At 44.7% G+C, this 17,740-nt stretch overlaps 2 protein-coding genes across 13 annotated transcripts in view; one reads left to right on the forward strand and one right to left on the reverse strand.

Moving 5' to 3' along the window:
• The window catches only part of RAP1GAP2 (RAP1 GTPase activating protein 2), a 318,047-nt gene that overhangs the window by 293,109 nt on the left and 7,198 nt on the right, over window positions 1–17,740 (forward strand). For all 10 annotated transcript variants that reach the window (XM_025210745.1, XM_025210753.1, XM_006016109.3 and 7 more), the window contains 10 exons: window positions 751–822; window positions 2,897–2,983; window positions 3,842–3,976; window positions 11,009–11,146; window positions 11,980–12,098; window positions 12,846–12,959; window positions 13,589–13,706; window positions 15,000–15,126; window positions 16,467–16,543; window positions 17,688–17,728. In XM_025210745.1, the coding sequence (XP_025066530.1) occupies window positions 751–822; window positions 2,897–2,983; window positions 3,842–3,976; window positions 11,009–11,146; window positions 11,980–12,098; window positions 12,846–12,959; window positions 13,589–13,706; window positions 15,000–15,126; window positions 16,467–16,543; window positions 17,688–17,696 (996 nt within the window). In that variant the 3' untranslated portion in view covers window positions 17,697–17,728. The remainder of the gene's footprint in view (window positions 1–750; window positions 823–2,896; window positions 2,984–3,841; window positions 3,977–11,008; window positions 11,147–11,979; window positions 12,099–12,845; window positions 12,960–13,588; window positions 13,707–14,999; window positions 15,127–16,466; window positions 16,544–17,687; window positions 17,729–17,740) is intronic.
• The window catches only part of LOC102379882 (tapasin-related protein-like), a 29,405-nt gene continuing 23,628 nt past the window's right edge, over window positions 11,964–17,740 (reverse strand). Inside the window, exon 11 of one of the 3 annotated variants that reach the window (XR_003095410.1) lies at window positions 11,964–12,067. The gene's annotated coding sequence lies outside the window, so the exon portion shown is untranslated. Of the gene's footprint in view, window positions 12,150–17,740 lie in introns of all 3 variants that reach the window. The other 2 variants (XR_003095407.1, XR_003095406.1) reach the window with 2 other exon arrangements.

Below are 17,740 nucleotides of genomic sequence, written 5' to 3' on the forward strand. Positions count from 1 at the left end.
ACAATTGAGGGTCAGCTCTGAGGTGACACGCTTGTAGGTTTTGTTCCACTCATGGCTGATGTGGATGAACCCCTAAGGGTAGTCAGGGATGGAGCTGGGTACGTGTTTTGCACTCGGGTGAGGAAAGGAATTGAAAGAACTACGTAGATTGTACCTGCCTGCTGATCAATGGAGGCGCTCCCAAATGCTTCCTGCTGTTCAATCTCAGCTGTCATTGCAAGCCGTGCTGAATCTGAGAATTGACACTTGACTCCCGATGCTTTGGGAAAAGTGTCATTGTCATCATTGTCGTCCTCTTCCTCGTGCAAGACCTAGAGCCCCCCATTTGAGATTCAGAGTGCTATTATTTGCTGTACTTACCCATAAAGTAGGAGAGAGCTCCAGTCCCAGGGATGTTAGTCCAAACACATAAGGAAAAAAAAGGGATAATGGGGAAGAAAGAGGGGCAGAAGGCTCGAGTGACTTGGCCAAAGTCACCCAGCAGGTCTGTGAATGAGCTGGGAGTCCCAACCCCGTGCCCCACACACCCCACCACTGTGCTTCTCTTCATTAGGCCGTACAAGCAAGTTTGGCTACAAATGGGCAGTGCATATAATAAGTATATACTACTTCCAGTAGGAATCTTGTTAACAACCTTGCTGGGCTTGCTACCAAGTTCTCAAAGAGAAGTACATGCTCTGGACATTTTGATGCCATTGTTGCTGAACACTGGCACTCAGGTAACTAATATTTTCTTTTTGGTTTTCCTAGGTGTCTGTCACTGCCCGGGAAGATGTCCCTTCCTTCAGTCCTCCTTTGCCAAGCCCCCCAGTATTTCAAAGAGTAAGATGTGCAAGAGAAAGTGCAATTATTTTGTTTGAAAATGTAATAGCATTGACTTGGCCTGTTTGAAAATGAACCCGCCTGCATGAAATGTGGCAGGCTGTATGTTTGTAAAGCCTGGTTTCAGTAGAGCCACAGGTTTCGGCTGCTGCGTGGTTAACTGTTACCCTCTACCATACTGGAGCAAATCCTAATTTGGTCGCTACAATGAATTTTGTGGGAGGTTCTTCTTCTAGTGGAGACCGCTATGTCACCTAACATAATTCAGCCTGATGAGCTGTCTGTGTCTGGGAGGGAATGGCAGACTATGGAGGGTGCATTGCACTGAGAGTGAAGGCAGGTGCATTGGCAGAGCCGCCTGGGACACTTTGAACCAGTCTGTTCCTTTGACTGACTCAAGTCTGTACTACTTAACCTTTGCTCTAGTCATTGCTACTTAAACTTCACTGTCACGAGAAATAAATTCACCCGCAAATATTTTTTAGAGAACCAGTAACCTTAGGTCAGGGCTTATCATGCTTTTTAGACTCCAGGCACCCCTCAGAAAAGATCAGCTCTTAATTATCATTTGCTTTTTGACTATGGAACAATAAAAGAGCAATTTTTCTGTTGCAAAGAATTCAGAAAGACCATGGCAGGTCAAAAAAAAATTAACACACTGGATTCCCATTGGAAATCTCCAGCTTTATCTTGTCAATCCTGCTCATATAGCTAACAGTACTAATACTGCGTAGCCCTCTTGAAAGGATCTTAAGGCATGCCAAGGAGCCACAGCACCCTGATTGAGAATCACTGCCTTACATGCACTGCATATTCAATTTCCTAACTAAACATTAAACCCACACCACAGCTGCTGGTTTATAGTCATAAAATCCGGTAGGTAAAGGACTTTGTTACAGAAACAAATGTTGTAATTGAGGAACTTTCCGTACAAAGACAGCGGGGGAAATGATGGTGACAAAAACGGTGAGGAGAGGCTGAGAGAACTGGGCTTATTTAGTCTCGAGAAGAGGAGACTGAGGGGGGATTTAACAGCAGCCTTCAACTCCCTGCAGTGGGGATCCAAAGAGGATGGAGCTGGGCTGTTCTCAGTGGTGGCAGATGACAGAACAAGGAGCAATGGGCTCAAGTTGCAGCAAGGGCAGTTTAGGTTGGATATTAGGAAGACTTTTCTCACTAGGAGGGTAATAAAGCCCTGGAGCAAGTTACCCAGAGAGGTGGTGGAAGCTCTATCCTTGGTGGTTTTCAACACCCAGCTAGACAAAGCCTTGGCTGGGATCATTTAGTTGGGGACAGTCCTACTTTGAACAGGGAGTTGGATTAGATGACCTCCTGAGGTCCCTTCCAACCCTTACTTTCTATGATTCTATGAAAATCTCTATTGAGTTGACCTTTTGTGTCTCTCTCACACGCACATGCACACGCTCATGCTCCATGGAGGGTGAAACTCACACCTGCTTAGAGGATTTGTATAAGAGCTGAGCATCACTTAAGTCCTCCATTTAGGGTTTAAATTGGGTTTAAGTGACTCTTGTGCCAGTCCCTTGCACAGAAGTGAATTTCACCTCAACTGCACCTACTTTACCCACAAAATGAACAGCTCTGGTGATTCAGTAAGAGTGTTGCGCTCTTCTCTTTGAGTCATGAATGAGCTGATGCACAGCATAGTATCAGCGGGTGTCACATTGCCAGAGGCACAATCTTTCTGATGTGACTCAAAGCCAAAGTTGTGCCTCTTTCAACCTTGAGGTCCTCCAGTTGTGGCAATTACTGTGTGCATGATGGAAGTGGTGCTATTACCATGAACAGCCTGGGCTGGATGATTGAAGACCCTCATCCCCTCTGTGTCCGCACTCCAGCTGGACAGAACGCTGGTTTGGTTACGTCTCCTGATGGACTAGAATAAAAAAAGCAAAGCAGTAGATGGGTTATTTACTATTAATGCACAAATGTACAAGTCTTATTGCAGGATGGTTAGAGATGTATTTGTTAGTCTGTAAGATAATGGAAGGTTTAGCTCTCTAAGAGTATTAAAAAGTCTTTTACCAACCTGGCTTTATGTATTTTCTCCTAGAACCCAGAATTTAGGGAGTTCCTGCTTACCAAACTCATCAATGCTGAAAATGCGTGCTGCAAATCAGACAAGTTTGCAAAGCTGGAGGTATTTCTCTTTCCACTTCCTTCCTGCTCCCCCTCCCATGACCATGACCATCTTTTGGTCTAGGCACAAGGACAGGATATGGGTCAGAGGAACTGGTGCATGAACCAGGAATCAGGTGTTGTCTTGGACTGCCATTTCTAGGTCAAAATTGACACTGGGGCAGTGAGACCTCATTCCTTATCTAATACCTCCTTCATTAAGAACACCGTTGAAATTGCCCTCCTGCAGGGGTGCGGCCACTGGTGTGAGGGATGCTGGGAGCATATCCCTAAATGTTTTATTTCTCACTGCTGAATGCTCCAGGCCTCATATGTTCACAAGCCCATCCCCTGCCCAACATCCCTTATTCTCTGTGCCTGTTCAGGGAAGTATACCTCCCACCCTGACCCCAAAAGTGCTGTTACTATTTTGGAGTTTCATTTGATACCACAGAGTCTGGGTGACTGTAACAGCTACTTCTGCAAACTCTGGCTGGAAGGCAGAGGAGGCACTTTGCTACTATACAGAGGCCTATGAATATCCTCGAGGATATATTTCACTTGGGATATGTCTGTGCTGCAGACTTCTGTTAGACTGTAAACCCTGTTGGGCTCGTGAGTGGGTTAGCATGCCAAGGAAACCAAAGGAAAGAACCATCACAGCATTTTAGTGTCTTTGTCTGTCTGTCATAGCTACCTTCATGCTGTCTTGTGATAATTCCTTGAATGGCTTGTTTGGTGTGATTCATTCTCGCCCCATGGAGCCCTTAGGTTGGACTGTTGCACCCAGGTTTTGTTTTTTCCCTCATTCATTTTTATCACAGGATGCCAAGCCATCCCACAGGCAAACAACAGAGACTCTTTATTCTTTATTCTCCAGGACCGGACACGAGCTGCGTTGCTGGACAACCTCCATGATGAGCTGCATGCTCACACGCAAGCAATGCTTGGGCTGGGGCCTGAAGAGGATAAATTTGAGAATGGAGGCCATGGAGGTTTCTTGGAGTCATTCAAGGTAAATTAAAGCACCAGAACTTCATATACAAGTACCCCTTCTCCCCCCACCACACACTGATCGAAGGAGTTGTTTTGTGACAAAGGGCTTCTGCTTCAAAGCAGGGTTGAGGGGCTGTGTAGAAGGGCTTACAGAAAATGTTTGCACCCAGCAAAGCTCTTTAATCACCTGAAATACAGTAGATCCTTGATGTCGATGCCAGTGCTCACATGCTTGGTTGTTTGGCTGGATTGGGGCCCATTGTAGAGATCCCCTCCTCCAGGGCATTTGATCACACTTTCATCTGTCACTGCACAATGCTGTTCATACCCTCCTGAAACCATGTTTATTGTATTCAATGAGAAAAACGAGGCTTTGGTCACAAAGGCTTGTTATGATTTGATTTAGCTGTAAAAGTAGTCTGGTCGGTGGCTCTCTCATCTCCTTAGTTTAATGCCATGAAAAGATCCACTGACAAAGGACCTGAGCCCCGGGGCCTTGCCAGGGAGCCATATCTCTATACAGAGCTGGCTGTTGGTTGTCTGTGCAGAGGGAGAAGTTTCCTCAGGTGGGTGAGGAAGAGGAGAGGCTTGACAATAGGATTAGGAAGCAGTTGCATTTTTTTCAAATGAGGAAAACAAAATGAGAGAAAGATAGATTGGGAGAGAAGAACGGGGAAGAGATTTGAGATTCTGGGGTGATGAGTATAGTGTCATGCCTACCAGGATGGAGGCATGGACAAGGGGGAAAAGAAGGAGAAGAAAAAGCCGAAGGATTTAAAAAAAAAAAAAAAAAAAAAAGAGGGATGATGATAGAGTGGAAAGACTAAAAAAAAAAATCAGTCACTTGACAGAGTCATGTTTCTATGAATAGTGAGACAAAAATATACTCAGTTCTTTGGGGAAGGTCCAAAACACTGACTCCATCCCAATAAGAGTGATATCGCATATACAGTAAGGAAAAGGAAGGCCTGATGGGAAGTGTGGCCAAGTCTACATGCAGATAACTTTGCAGATACAGCTGTATCAGCAACTGCATGGCAACATCCTCCTATGCAGCTTGTGCTGACGGAGCTGGCCTGTCACTAGGGCAACTTGATCCAGCCCGCCCATTCCCCTGCCAAGTGGAGTAAGCTACGCTAACAAGATTGCATCTGCCCCAGGGATTTCTGCTGGCAAAAACCACGTCAGTCACAAATCACACCTCATCCGAACCCCCATGACATACTTATGCTAGCAAAAGTTTGCAGGCTGGACCTGGCAGGAGTCCAGGAGAGAGATAGCAAAGGTAACAACTTTTTATATAGCTGCGGGTGTGTGTAGTGTTAAAAGGAAAACATCCAGTCTCGGTATGATATCAAGAGAGAGGGTTTTTTTCAGCCAAGACAACACAATTGGAGGCACTGCAGAATTAGCTTCCTGTTCAGATTCGGAGCGCCTGATCAGGTGGTACCTGGGAATATTCTGATTAAGAAATATGTATCACAGATATAATAAGGATTGGATGGATGTGGGAGTGAAGGTGGCACTAGGAGTGTGTCCTTGTGACTTTGTTGTTGTTGTTGCTATAACTGTGGCACAGCAAATGCCGTTAGGGCTGGGTGAGGAAAGGATACTTCTTATGGCAAGAAAGCGGCTGAGCTGGTATGCAGGCAGGCTGGGGTGGCAAAATGGTTGAGTCATTTATGTCTCATAGCCTAGCATCCAATTCCAGGCACTGGTTGGTCGGGTTGCTCTCATAAGACACAGAGAACCAGCATCTTCCTCTGGTTGCCCCCCGGCACATGTGCTGCAGAAGAGCTGGATGTTTTTCTGCTTGCCGTTCAGAAATGTTTGGCTTGCTGATCGGGGTGACAGCCAGGAACTGTTATTCCTCTCCTTCATCCTGACTGCTTCTGCCTTGCAAACCATGACAGTGTTTCTGGCGGTTTCTTACGGAGAGAACAGAGGAAGACACCCTGTGGCTGTTTCCATGCTCCTTAGTGATTTAAACTATTTAAGCAACTGCCAAAACCTAAAAGTTTACACTCAAAATCTAAAAGTTTACACTTCTGGGCATGTTTCTCCAGTCTGTTTATGTACTTGTTCTTTACAGGCCAGTCAAAATGAGAAATAATGCCTACCGTAGACTTCCTGCATGTCTTAGTGGCCCTAACTCTCTTTGGGTCATTTCCCTCTCACCCATTCAAAGCTTTCAGGGGATAAGTGATGGGCCTAATCTGGGTCTCATTTGTACCATTTTTATCCCAGTGTAATGAGCTTCATTTCGTTAGAATTAGTCCTGTTAAAATGACACCCGTACAGGAGGGATATCTCAGCACACCTTGCTAGTGGATTTACACTGGGTTCAAAATGATATCAGGTGGCTGGGATTGCAGCCTTCAGACACATTTCTGTCTCAAATTGGGCATCCTGGCATTATAGCACATAGAATAAGCAGACGCTTGTGAAACTTTTGACTGTCACCCCTTCAAAGGCTGGATTCTGGTCTTACACCACTTTGATACCAGCATTACTCCAGTGCCTTGATGACTTTATGCTCAGTAAATGCAATCAGACTCAGACTGGGGTCTAGTTTGCTCCATCAGTTTTGGTATTTAATGATGTATATCTTGAGAGTGTTATAAGGTTGGATCAGTGAATGCTTGTACAATAAGGAGAAGAAAGTATGAAGGGCTGTAACTCATGGACACTAATGCAAGTAATCATGGTAACCCTGCAAGACTTAGAGACAGGTAATTGTATTACCTGCCTCCTACAGATTATGTCTGTAAAATACACTCTCTGGGTGCATCCCCACATATAGGGGCATGCGTTTGCTGCGGCACAAATAGTAATGGCATGTATCTGTGCCGCTGCTTGGTACCCCAGGGCACACCCCTGCATGTGTGCCAAATTGTCGCAGGTGGGGTAGAGGAAGCTGGGGCCAGCATCTGTGCTGGCCCCAGCAGCCTTACCTGAGGTCCTGGGGGCCTCCCGGGGCAGCAGCACTGAGCCAGCTGCTCGGAGCCTGGCCAGCAGCCAGAGCGTGACTCTGAGTGCCCAGGCTCCCTTTCTGCCAGCGCCTACTGTTGCTGTGTGCCGCTTTTTTTAGCGGTGGTTTTTTTCGACACTGGGATCTCCCAGTGTCAGAAAACCTGCCGCACTGCTAATTAGCAGCACAGCAAATGGGTGCATGTGCACCACGTGCCATTTGTGGCACCTTAGACTGCTTTGGGGCACCACAGACCACATGTAGGCACTCACCAGGATGCACCCTCATGGAGGAAATTAGCTCCACTTCACTGCAGCCTCACAGCCACTTACCCGGTAGTATAACTGCATATTCATTGGACACAATTTTTTTGGTTTTGTTTTTTGAGTCACTGAGAACTAATTGTTAAATAATGTGGGTTTCTTGCCTATAAGAAAATGGACTTGATTGCTCTTTTGGCATTTCAGGGTATCCCAGTGCATGCGATGAATTCAGCCGGGAGAGTAATTTTGCATTTGCCTTGTTACCTTTGGACAGCCCTGCTGATCTGCTTGATAGCTTATGTCCTGCACAGCGTGTTTCTGCTGTAAATGTATGGGAGGAATAACGGTAAATTCAGAGGGCTTGAGAGGGTGGAAAGCAAGTCTACACGTTTGTTTCTATTTGCCGTTGCACTAGGCCTGCTTACCACCTCCCTGTTTGGGGCTGCAACGCCCTTCAATGCGGTGGTCTGAGAGGTTTGGTGTGACCAGTCGCCCTGAACCTCTAGCCATAGTGTTGAAGTCCTCTCTCTCTCTCTCTCTCTCTGCGAGAAAGCAGATAACAACAAGATATAACAGCAAGAAATAATAGCAAAGATTACACAAGATATGTCCTCTCACCCCTTAGTTACCAGGGTTTTAAATAGCTACTTTGACATCAGGGTTTTCATCTCGCTGTCACCAGATGGCATAGGTAAGGTATATGGGAATTGAGGCCCAAAATGTCAAAGGTGCCTAACTCCTGCGTAAGTCCAAGTGGATTTAGGTGCCTGACTACCATGGAGGATCTATGCCTCGGCCTGTCCTCCTACCTGGGCTTCCAGTCTGTGGACCTGTGTAGAGGAGCAGTGTTATAGTCCAGCCTCAATGGTCCACATCACTGGTCACCCTTAGAGCTACTCCCATCCTGTCTTGCCTTTCCAGCCATGCTCCCTGACTGTCACTGGCACAGGATCCGTATTGGGTCCCCCTCTGCTTGGAGGGATGCTGATTATCTCACTGGACAGGCTAGACAGGCTGCTGCTTTGTTCAACTCTTATCTTCACGTTCTGAACAGACTTGGCTTTTATTTCCACTTCCCCGGCCAACGGGCTCTGCTATGGCCTTTGGGGCAGGGAAGTTAGAAGCACAACTTGAACCCCTCTGCAATAGTCCTGCCCATTATGAACCACCTTCCATTTCATGACACACCACCCGGTACGTGCAGAAGTTTGGAAACTGGGGAACTTTTTTTTTTTTAGAATTAAAGTCATAAGGATTTTAAAAAAAGGCAAAAAAATCAGATTTTAATGTGTGAATGACTGTTTATTTGTATGAACTATGGCTTCTGCATATTCATCGTCAGAGATAAAGAGAATAATTTTCATCCAGGTACATAGATAATAGACCACAGATTTCAGGCCTGCATCCTGCAGAGGACTAAACATGTGCTTGATGTTATGGAAAAATGAGCCATTTCACTGAAGACACAGGGACTCCTCACCACGTGTACAGCCAAAAGATTGTACATATTTAAGCCTTTGCAAGATGTGTCAAATCTCAAAAATAAATTCTGGGAAAAAATGCTAGTCTACACAGTTCCAGGAGATCCTGAGTAGACACGGGTAGTAAAAATAAATTAATTATTATTTTCCAATATTGTTCTTTTTTTGATATACACATCGATGTCAATCATAATAAATCTAATGTTACAGATTTACGTTTTGTCTGGATTAATTTTGAGGGCAGGAGGAGGTTGTGGTTAAATTGTGGCTGTACTATAGTCAAGTCATTTCTTTGGTCTGAGCTGACATCTACTGGTTTAAAAAAACAAAGTAATGGCAGGCAGTTTAGCAATCTAGCAGCGGGCACTGTAGGTTTTTCTAGATCCAAGTAATCTGCTTTTGGTTCTTGGAAGTCAGTGCTGGCTGCAAAACATGGCCAAGAAGATAAGAAACCTTTGCTGAGCTGTATGTCAGCGCAGCTACGTGGCTAGCAGTAGCTGAAGTAGCTCGTTTAAAGCTAGCTTGGGTCTGTCTGCAACATGAACTGCAGAGCTGTGATACCGTACGGATGGGGCTATTTGTCGCTAGCACAGAAGTCATTAGTGAGTGACATCATTACAGCCTGCAACACTGCTGTAATCAACTGCAAAGCAGATATTTTAGAGCATGTAGCCCATGATTATGATTGACACTTGGTTGTTAAATAGAGCAAGTAGAGTAAATAGAAAATGCTGCCTTTCATTGCTCTGTCTGACATGCCATGGATTTTCAGTAGAGCTCAATGTTCATAATATAGACCAAGATTATTTTTCCAAGACCTGCTCAGTTCCCCTTCAAGGGCCCAAAAGAAGAATCTGGATTTTTGCAAAGGTCTCCGCATCCAAGAGGCTTAACTCTTCTGAAAATCTGGCCTGAGTTGTCATAGTTAGCTCTTTTGAAAATTTGGGCCAAAGTGCGTGAAATCATTTTATCCCCTCTCCTGTTTTGATTTGTGTTAAAAACCTCAGATCCTGGCTTTCCTCTTTTTCCATTTGCATTTTGGAAAGGACGTTGGAGACCGACGGGTGTTGCTTTGCAACAGGCTAAAACGCCAGCCGCAGCGTCTCCTGTTTCCAGCTGGGGAAAGCAGAATGCAACTCAGCCTGGCCACCTCCGGTTTGTACTTGAGAGGTTGCACTTGAAGCCTCCGTATTGCAGTCCAGTCAGCACTAAAATCCGAAGGAAAAAGAGGAGAACCAAGGCCTGATTTGAAATACGCTCATGGGTATTACTGGGCTGTCCCTGGGTGAGGGCATAACCTGCTAGAGTCCCTGAGCTTGCTACCTCTGTCACAAAGGGAAATAAAAATAGCACCGTGTCTCCTGACCCTACACACACAGCATTGCATCTCCTGCCCCACCTTACCACTTCAAAGTCACACAAAGGTCATCTGACTCATCATAAAAGGATCCTTTTTTCTTCTTTCTTTTATGTTGGTGAACAATGTTGATGTTTAAAATTATTCAGCAAAGAATAACTTTAAACGTCAACTTGTTTAAGGGTCGCATGGTTAAACTTTCAACGTGGAGAAGAATGGGCAACCTACACCTCAGGGCTGTTGTTCCAGGCTCGTTGCACACTCAGGCATCGTTCACACTTGCATTTTCTTTGTTACCATGACAAGTAGAGATGACGTCTTCATCTGAAAATGAGAACTGGGACTCTGGAGAACCAGCTGTAGCTTGACTGGTCTATCAGTGCCAAAAACACTACCGATTCCTCTTGCATACAGTATTGAGTCAGTGGAGTTACTCCTTTGGCTTCCTGCTATGCTATGCAGCTCCAGCTCCACTGAGGATTTAGAAACAAGTCATTTAAATCATTACTTAAAAATATAATAATTTATCGTGGGCCTGATTCTAGATGATGTTATGTACAAGATCAGGATGTACAGCTGTCCTGGACATTTGCCAATACTCAATGCATACAAGGATCAAGCCATCATTATTTAAATACAGAATTAAAAAAATGAGGTATCCTTTTGTTAGAAATGAAATGTCATGTGGCTCTCTCTCTGTGCCTTGACTAAATGGCCCAGGTAGCCTTATCCTTATTTTTCAAGGATTTATAAAGCACTACAAGTTGTGGCTTTACAGTCACTAAACAACATTTCTTGTGTGTCTGAATCTTTCCAGACCATTTAAAAATGTACCTAATAAAGAGTGCTGGGTTGGTTAACTCTGTTCTGGCAAATGTTGTTCCTCTTGCCACTTGCTAGCCTGGGTAGGGAGAGCCTGTCTGTCCTCAGGGCGAACCATTTGACAGCATATATCACATTCATATTAACTTGCCTGCAGAGAGCGATTCGTGTCCGCAGCCATTCGATGGAAACCATGGTGGGGAGCCAGAAGAAGCATCACAGTGGAGGGATCCCAGGGAGCCTGAGCGGGGGAATCACACACAACAGTGGGGAAATAACAAAGACCACTTTCTCGGTGAGTACGGCACACCCAGGCACCAGTCCTAATTCACAAAGGTTAAGATGCCTTAAGATAACTCCGCTTTATAGTCAATGTGATAGGTACCTAACTCACACAGGCATCTTATGTGAATCTCACTATCCCTTACTTGCACCTGAAGGCATCTAAATACCATTGTGAATTTTTTTCTTGGATTTTTTTTTCCTGGTGTAGCCCTAATTTTTAGTAAATAAATTCATTAATTGATTTGCACAATAAGATTTAAATAATAAAATAATAGCTGCTTAAACTTAGTTTGCCCCTTTTCACTACCCTGCATGATTCGTCTTCCAGGACTTATCTTCAATCCGGGGTCCAGCTCCTTTCTCATGGGCTGATCGTGCCCTTTTTTCATCTTTGCTTATCCAAGTGATACTGCTCCCTATAACTGTGTATGGGCAGACTTACTAATAGGTGCATTAATATTCTTGAATTTTGATGATAAGACTATGACAACACATTGCGATCCAGAAATTTTCCAAGCAGTTGCATGTCAGAGGATAAGGACTGGATTTGGGTGACAAATGCTTTGTTTGTTTTCAACCAAATTTAATGTCATTGTCTTTGGTGTGTGTGGGGGGTGGGGGGTGGGGGATGATTTTAAAATTATGCTTTCAGATTTTCAACCCCAAGACATCTTTTTTTTTTTCTTTATGGTGGCATTAAATGTTTTGTAGATCTCCAAGCTGAAGGAGAGTCACATACCTGGAAACAGTTGTCTTGAGCAGTTGCCATGGAGGCTGCAAATGAATAGAGATTGTTGAGAAGAAGACCTTGATCTTTTTAATTTGGCCCGGTTTCTTTTTCAGCCTCCGGTTGCAGCAGCAACAGCCAAGAACCAGTCCAGAAGTCCTATTAAGCGACGTTCAGGGTTGTTCCCCCGCCTGCACACGGGATCTGAAAGTCAGTCAGAGAGCAGGACGCGATGGTAAATGCCACACTGCATCAGTAGTTGTTTTTTATGCAAGAAAGTCCTGGCCTTAAATAGGAAAAGAGAATATGGTTGCTACCATGTCTGTGCGCCAAGGATAGATACCTTTTAAGTTCAGAGAGTTGATCAGAGCTGACCTTATGTGCCCCTCTCATGGTTGATAACGTTCAACCCTGGCATGACTGAGCCAAGCCCATGGAGCCTTTTGATAACATTCAGCTTATGGGTGTTAAAGGGCGTTCATCCATACAGATGATACCTCTTGGCTAACACATCATCCATGATCTCTTTTCTTAGTTTAAGAAGGCCAATACATTGCTAAGACCTCCTGCTAGTCCCAAAAGGAGCACTTATATCCATCTGCGTAGCTAAAGGTGAGCTGCCAAAATTTGACTCAGTTTCAGCCATCCCCAACCTTTTCCAAAAGTGGGGGAGAGCACATGACTACTGTTCACTACCATCAGTGAGAAGTCAGTCGCTCACTTAAACCAGTTTGACCAACATTTGACAGTGACAGAGACTTTCCTTTTCAGCTAATTATTACCATAGCAAATGATCTCCCCCTGTTGCTTACTAAATGCCAGGTTTCTTGGTCCCTTTTGGACTGGTTTCAGACCATTTGGTGCAAGTGAGAAAGCGTTTATTGGTCTAATGGGTTTATTGTGGTGTGACAGGGAGCAGAAATAGCGAATTATTTCTTATATCATTCATCTAATCATTCATTTCATTCAATTTTCTTTTCAGTGACAGTGTCTCAGGGACACAGAAGACCCCAGATGGGGGACATTCTTCTCAAGAGATGAAATCGGAACCCTCATCTAACCCTAGTTCTCCTGAAATATGCCCCAACAAAGAAAGGTAAATGGAAAAAGAGCAGATTCATTGCAACTTCATCCTTTCACCCTGGAGTTCAGACTCATACAGGTCAGTAGGCAGCCTGCAGACAACCAAGCAGGAGAGGAGACTATGCTATTATCTGACTCACAGCAAACCTAATAGTGTGTCTTACTTTAAATAACACTTAGGGGGTGAGGAAGACACCATCAGTGATTCATGCTTGCTTGTGTAAAAATACCTATAATTCCATAAATTCATATTAAAAACAAATGGTATTTTGCAGAAATTGTCCAAAAGACCAGAGCTGAAATATAAAATAACTGTAGCGTATTGGCAATTACTGCAGGACATCTGGAGGTGAGGATAGTAGGGGGCTGTTGAAAATGGAAGGGAAATCAATGCAGAGAGATTTAGTGTTCTTTTTACCACCCAGGGAATTAACTTGGTCTTTTTTTTCCTGTTAGTTGTATTTACTGGTTGCTTTACCACGTGGGGTTTTTAAATGGTTATTTATAGACGATGGAGGTGGCACGGCAAACTCATCCCCGACGTAAGTCAATGGAGTTGTAGGAAAGATGAATGTGTCCCTGTGACTTAAATATTACAGGACACCGCTGTAATTAACTGTTATTGCCTCGTTTGCTTTCTAGGCCATTTATTAAACTGAAAGAAAATGGAAGATCCAACATCTCCCGTTCTTCATCAAGCACCAGCAGTTTCAGCAGTACAGCAGGGGAGAGCGAAACCATGGAAGAATATGATAGCGTGGTAGGCACTGAAATGAAATAATTCTACCTAGGGGAACTTGTCTTTGAGCTTATAGCTGTGACTCTGCTGAAGGGACTCCTGATTTAAACTGGTGGGGGTCTCATGTCATTGCTTTTACTGCACGGAGTTTTCCACTTATCTGTGGGCACCATGCTTTTATGTGTTTCCTTTAGAGAAGATAATAGGGCTGGAAGGAACTGCTGGACGTTATCTAGCTTAGCTGCCTGCTCAAGGTAGGCCATGCTCACAGAGTGAAAAAAATCCGTGGCACTTCTCTTCCTAACTCCAGAAATCAGCCTGTGGTCTTCTGTGGAATAACATGAAGAGCCACAAGTTGAAGGAGATGGAGTAAAATCTATATACAAACAAAATAATGACTGTATAATGCAAATTCTTATGGTCGGGTACAAAATCCTATAGCTAATTGCATGTTGCAGCTAAAAGTGGAACTCTTTTAGCACCTTGAGCCAAAACTAGTGAGCTCTCCTGACTACGATCAGCATTCCCCATGCTGCGTGCAAGGCTCTGCACAGCGCTTGGTGGTATGATCTAGGGCCAGATGCTGTTTCACTTGCTGGTCAGCTAAGTGGGCTTAGGGGTCTGAGCATGACTCTATCAGTCCTGTTCAAATCCCTGAAAATCCATTACTGCATCTACTTTTTTGTGACATCTGACCCCTAAGACTGAGTCGCAAAACTGCAACAAGGAGGGAGCCTGTATTAACAGGTTTTGGGGCGCTTGAGCAGGGTGGATTAGGGTTGCACTTAGGTGCCTACATTCAATCACACACTTTCTAGGTGGACTAGAATTTGGCTCCTCGTATCTGTAGCCACGTGTTATTGTTGCTGCTCTGTTTGATCACGAGACGCAGGGGCTAATAGTAATTAGTAGACTCTTTTGAAAGCCCAACAAAAGGCTATAGGCCAAGTGCTGGAGCCCTTGAACCTCAGGTCTGTTGAGAGGAATGAGTGCTGCACGGCTGGGTCACTCACCCTGGTTTATCCTCACTGATATCAATTAACTCCAGATTCGCACCTTTGTAAGTGAGAGAATTAGGGCCAACGTGTAGAAAAAGTCCTTATTGTGCATCGTGGGGCAGAGCAGGGCACGTCTGAGCCCCAGCAGCCTGCCAAGGAAGTTTGCTCCAACTGTTAAAACTGTGCCAAGTTGTTTCCTGTTCCCACCTTGGCACTCAGATGGGGCTCTCCATGAGCGCAGATGCAGTGGAGTATAAATAGGAACACCCTCGATGAGTGCTCTGTGGTTACGCCTTTGCTCAACCTTTTCCTCTAGGGCAGCCAACCATCCACAGCGTCACCATTCAAGCAGGACGTGTTTGTCTACAGCTCTTCTCCCAGCAACGAGAACCCAAGTGTGGCAGCTGCTGCCACCCCCGTGATCATGAGCCGGAGTCCCACAGGTGCGTAGCATGTCAGAGTCTCGAGCAATAAGGGTCATCGCACCCAGTGAATGACTACATACATACTAGTGGAAAAAGCCTTTCCTATAGGAAACAAAGCTGGGTTTTTTCTGGCTCCTTTTTGTTCTCTAAGAAGAAATCGTTCCACGGGAAATGGTTTCCATTGGACTCCTCCAAGAAACACCTTCCAGCGCTGACATGGAATAGCAGGGTCTATGCGTCTTCTCTTATACTTCAAAACCAGAACAGGGCACCACTAGTGTCTACGGAGGCCTGTTACCACCTTTTTTTTCCCCTTCAGCCCATTGAAGCTTTGAGAAATGATCTTCCTTCTGTGAAGATGTAAGTCATTATAGTTGCTGCCAACAGGTATCGTGTAGCTCAGACATAGCTCTGTGGGTGTAGCATCAAAATGTAGCCCACAAAGCAATGGAAGAAGCTTATATATAAATTACTAATCTTGCCCCAACCACAGCCCTGCACTTATCTGGGGTTAATGACCCTTCATGCCAACTTCTGTACCCAACCAGTCATTAATCTTTAGTGAACGCCGTATCACCAGTCATTGCTGCTTAAATTCTGGTAGCAAAAGCCTACTGAAATCGGGAGGACAACTCACATGAGTGTGTATGATTTAATCTGTGTGAGAGGTCCAAAACTGAGCCCAATTTGGCAACTCTTACTGAGATTTATGCTGGCTAGGAAACTTACTGATCCTGTGGAAAATGCTGCGACTCGGAATAAAACCAGTGATCAAGACATTTCCTTTGGACGTGATTCTGCCTTGCTTACGTTGATTTGTAATTGAAATGATAAGTTGAGTTCCAGTTATTTCTGAAATAGCCAGCTAAATTAGTTATCCTTTGGTGAATTAGGAACTGGGAACAGCTGGGGAACTAAAAGTGGAGCTGGAAAAATATGAAAAATTAAATATAAAAATTAAATCTAGATTTCTTCTCCTCATTCCACTTGCTGTACAAACCCTCTTCCTTGTTCTTTTCAATGATTCTTTTTTTTCAGGAGTATTCAAACGGTGACTTCTCATGTTTTAAAATTTCCATTTCACATGTGTCCTCCTGACAAATTGAAATTCCCCTGTAATTTTTATAGAGGAGTCTTTTCTGAGTGATTGCTATTCCAAACGTTATGGCACGGAAGTGTCACTCCACCCCATCAAAAACGTGCAGCTAATGGCGAGATTTTGCCAAACATTTAGCAAAAATGAATTGACTATTGGTAAGGTTCGTGGGACTCCATTACGCTGACTGGCTTGTCAGGTTGGCTTAGCTGTAATCAATATTAGCTTAAACAAATACTGTTTTATTGAATTCTTCCGACAGATATAAAGAGCAGAAACTCTCCAAGGTCAAATCTAAAGTTTCGCTTCGATAAGCTTAGCCATTCCAGTTCCAGCACGGTACGTATATGTTGTTGTAACTAGATAAGGCACTAAGCACCGCACATGCTCTGCCTGTCACGGTCCCCATTCTCTGATCTGCCTCAGCTGTGCTTTTAGAGAGTCGTAGCTACTGGGAGGTGACTGCTTCCCCATGTAGATCTTCTGCCACCTGGACCCATCCGAAGTCAGACCAGCCTTTGGCTTCCTCAACTGATGCAAACTCTCTACTTGATCCTATTAGTGGGTCATCAGGTATAGTGCAGCTCCACCTGGCGGAGAATTTGGTGCAGTGCCGCTCCAGCCCATCTGAATCCTTATGCTGCTCCCTGGAAAACTTGGACGTACTCCGTCAAGCTAGATGTGGGAGGGCAGCTGATACGGGAGGCAGCGAGGAGTTCCCAATTGCAAAGGGCATTTTCTACAACACAGCGCTGTTGTAGCAGAGCAGAGAGTGCAGTCCTCTGTCCGGCAGAGCACTTCACCTCCGTGCCCACCTGCAGGCAGAGAAGGGAGGGCATGCGGCCACCACGTGGGGCTGTCTGTCGCGGGATGAGAGGGCGTGGAGCCGTCACAAGGTCCTGGGGCTCTCTGCTCGTTCCAAAAGAGAAGTCAAGAACAGAGTTGGGCATGTAAAATTGAGAAGAGTTTTGACAATAAGCTCCTCGACACCCCTGCTCTAGCACATGTGTATGGTCTTCTACAGTGAGTTCCCAGCATCAGGATCCCAAATGCCATTTATATCAAGGGACACCCTGGCATCAAAAGTGCCAGTTATAACAAGTGACAGGCTTAAATAGACGTGGTGGTTTCTTATGATGTCCAGTGGTTTATTTCTGCAAAATGGTAGAATACTGCTTTCGGGGAGGCGTAGGGGGGAACAAGCTCCCGTGTCATTTCCCCTTGGAAAAATCTGCAGGGTACTTGATAAAACTCCTCCAAATCCAGACATTAGGGATTGCTAGTACTGTTGCTAGTACTACCAATTGCTAGTACTGGTTTTTGACCTGCTCTGTTACTAGTGATGTGAAGCTAACCCTGACCTTTGTTCCAGCCTGTTTGGGACTCTCTTAGATGCATTTCAGAAAGTAAGAGTTGCTATGTACATTGTCCTCTTCATTTTTTGGAAAAAAACCTGAGCTCTGCTCTTTTTCTTTCTATATAGAGTCACTAGCAGGAATTAGACATAACGAACTTGTAAAAAAGGTGAGTGTTTAA

Source organism: Alligator sinensis, unplaced genomic scaffold (assembly GCF_000455745.1).
Source record: "Alligator sinensis unplaced genomic scaffold, ASM45574v1 scaffold118_1, whole genome shotgun sequence".
Lineage (NCBI taxonomy): Eukaryota > Metazoa > Chordata > Crocodylia > Alligatoridae > Alligator > Alligator sinensis.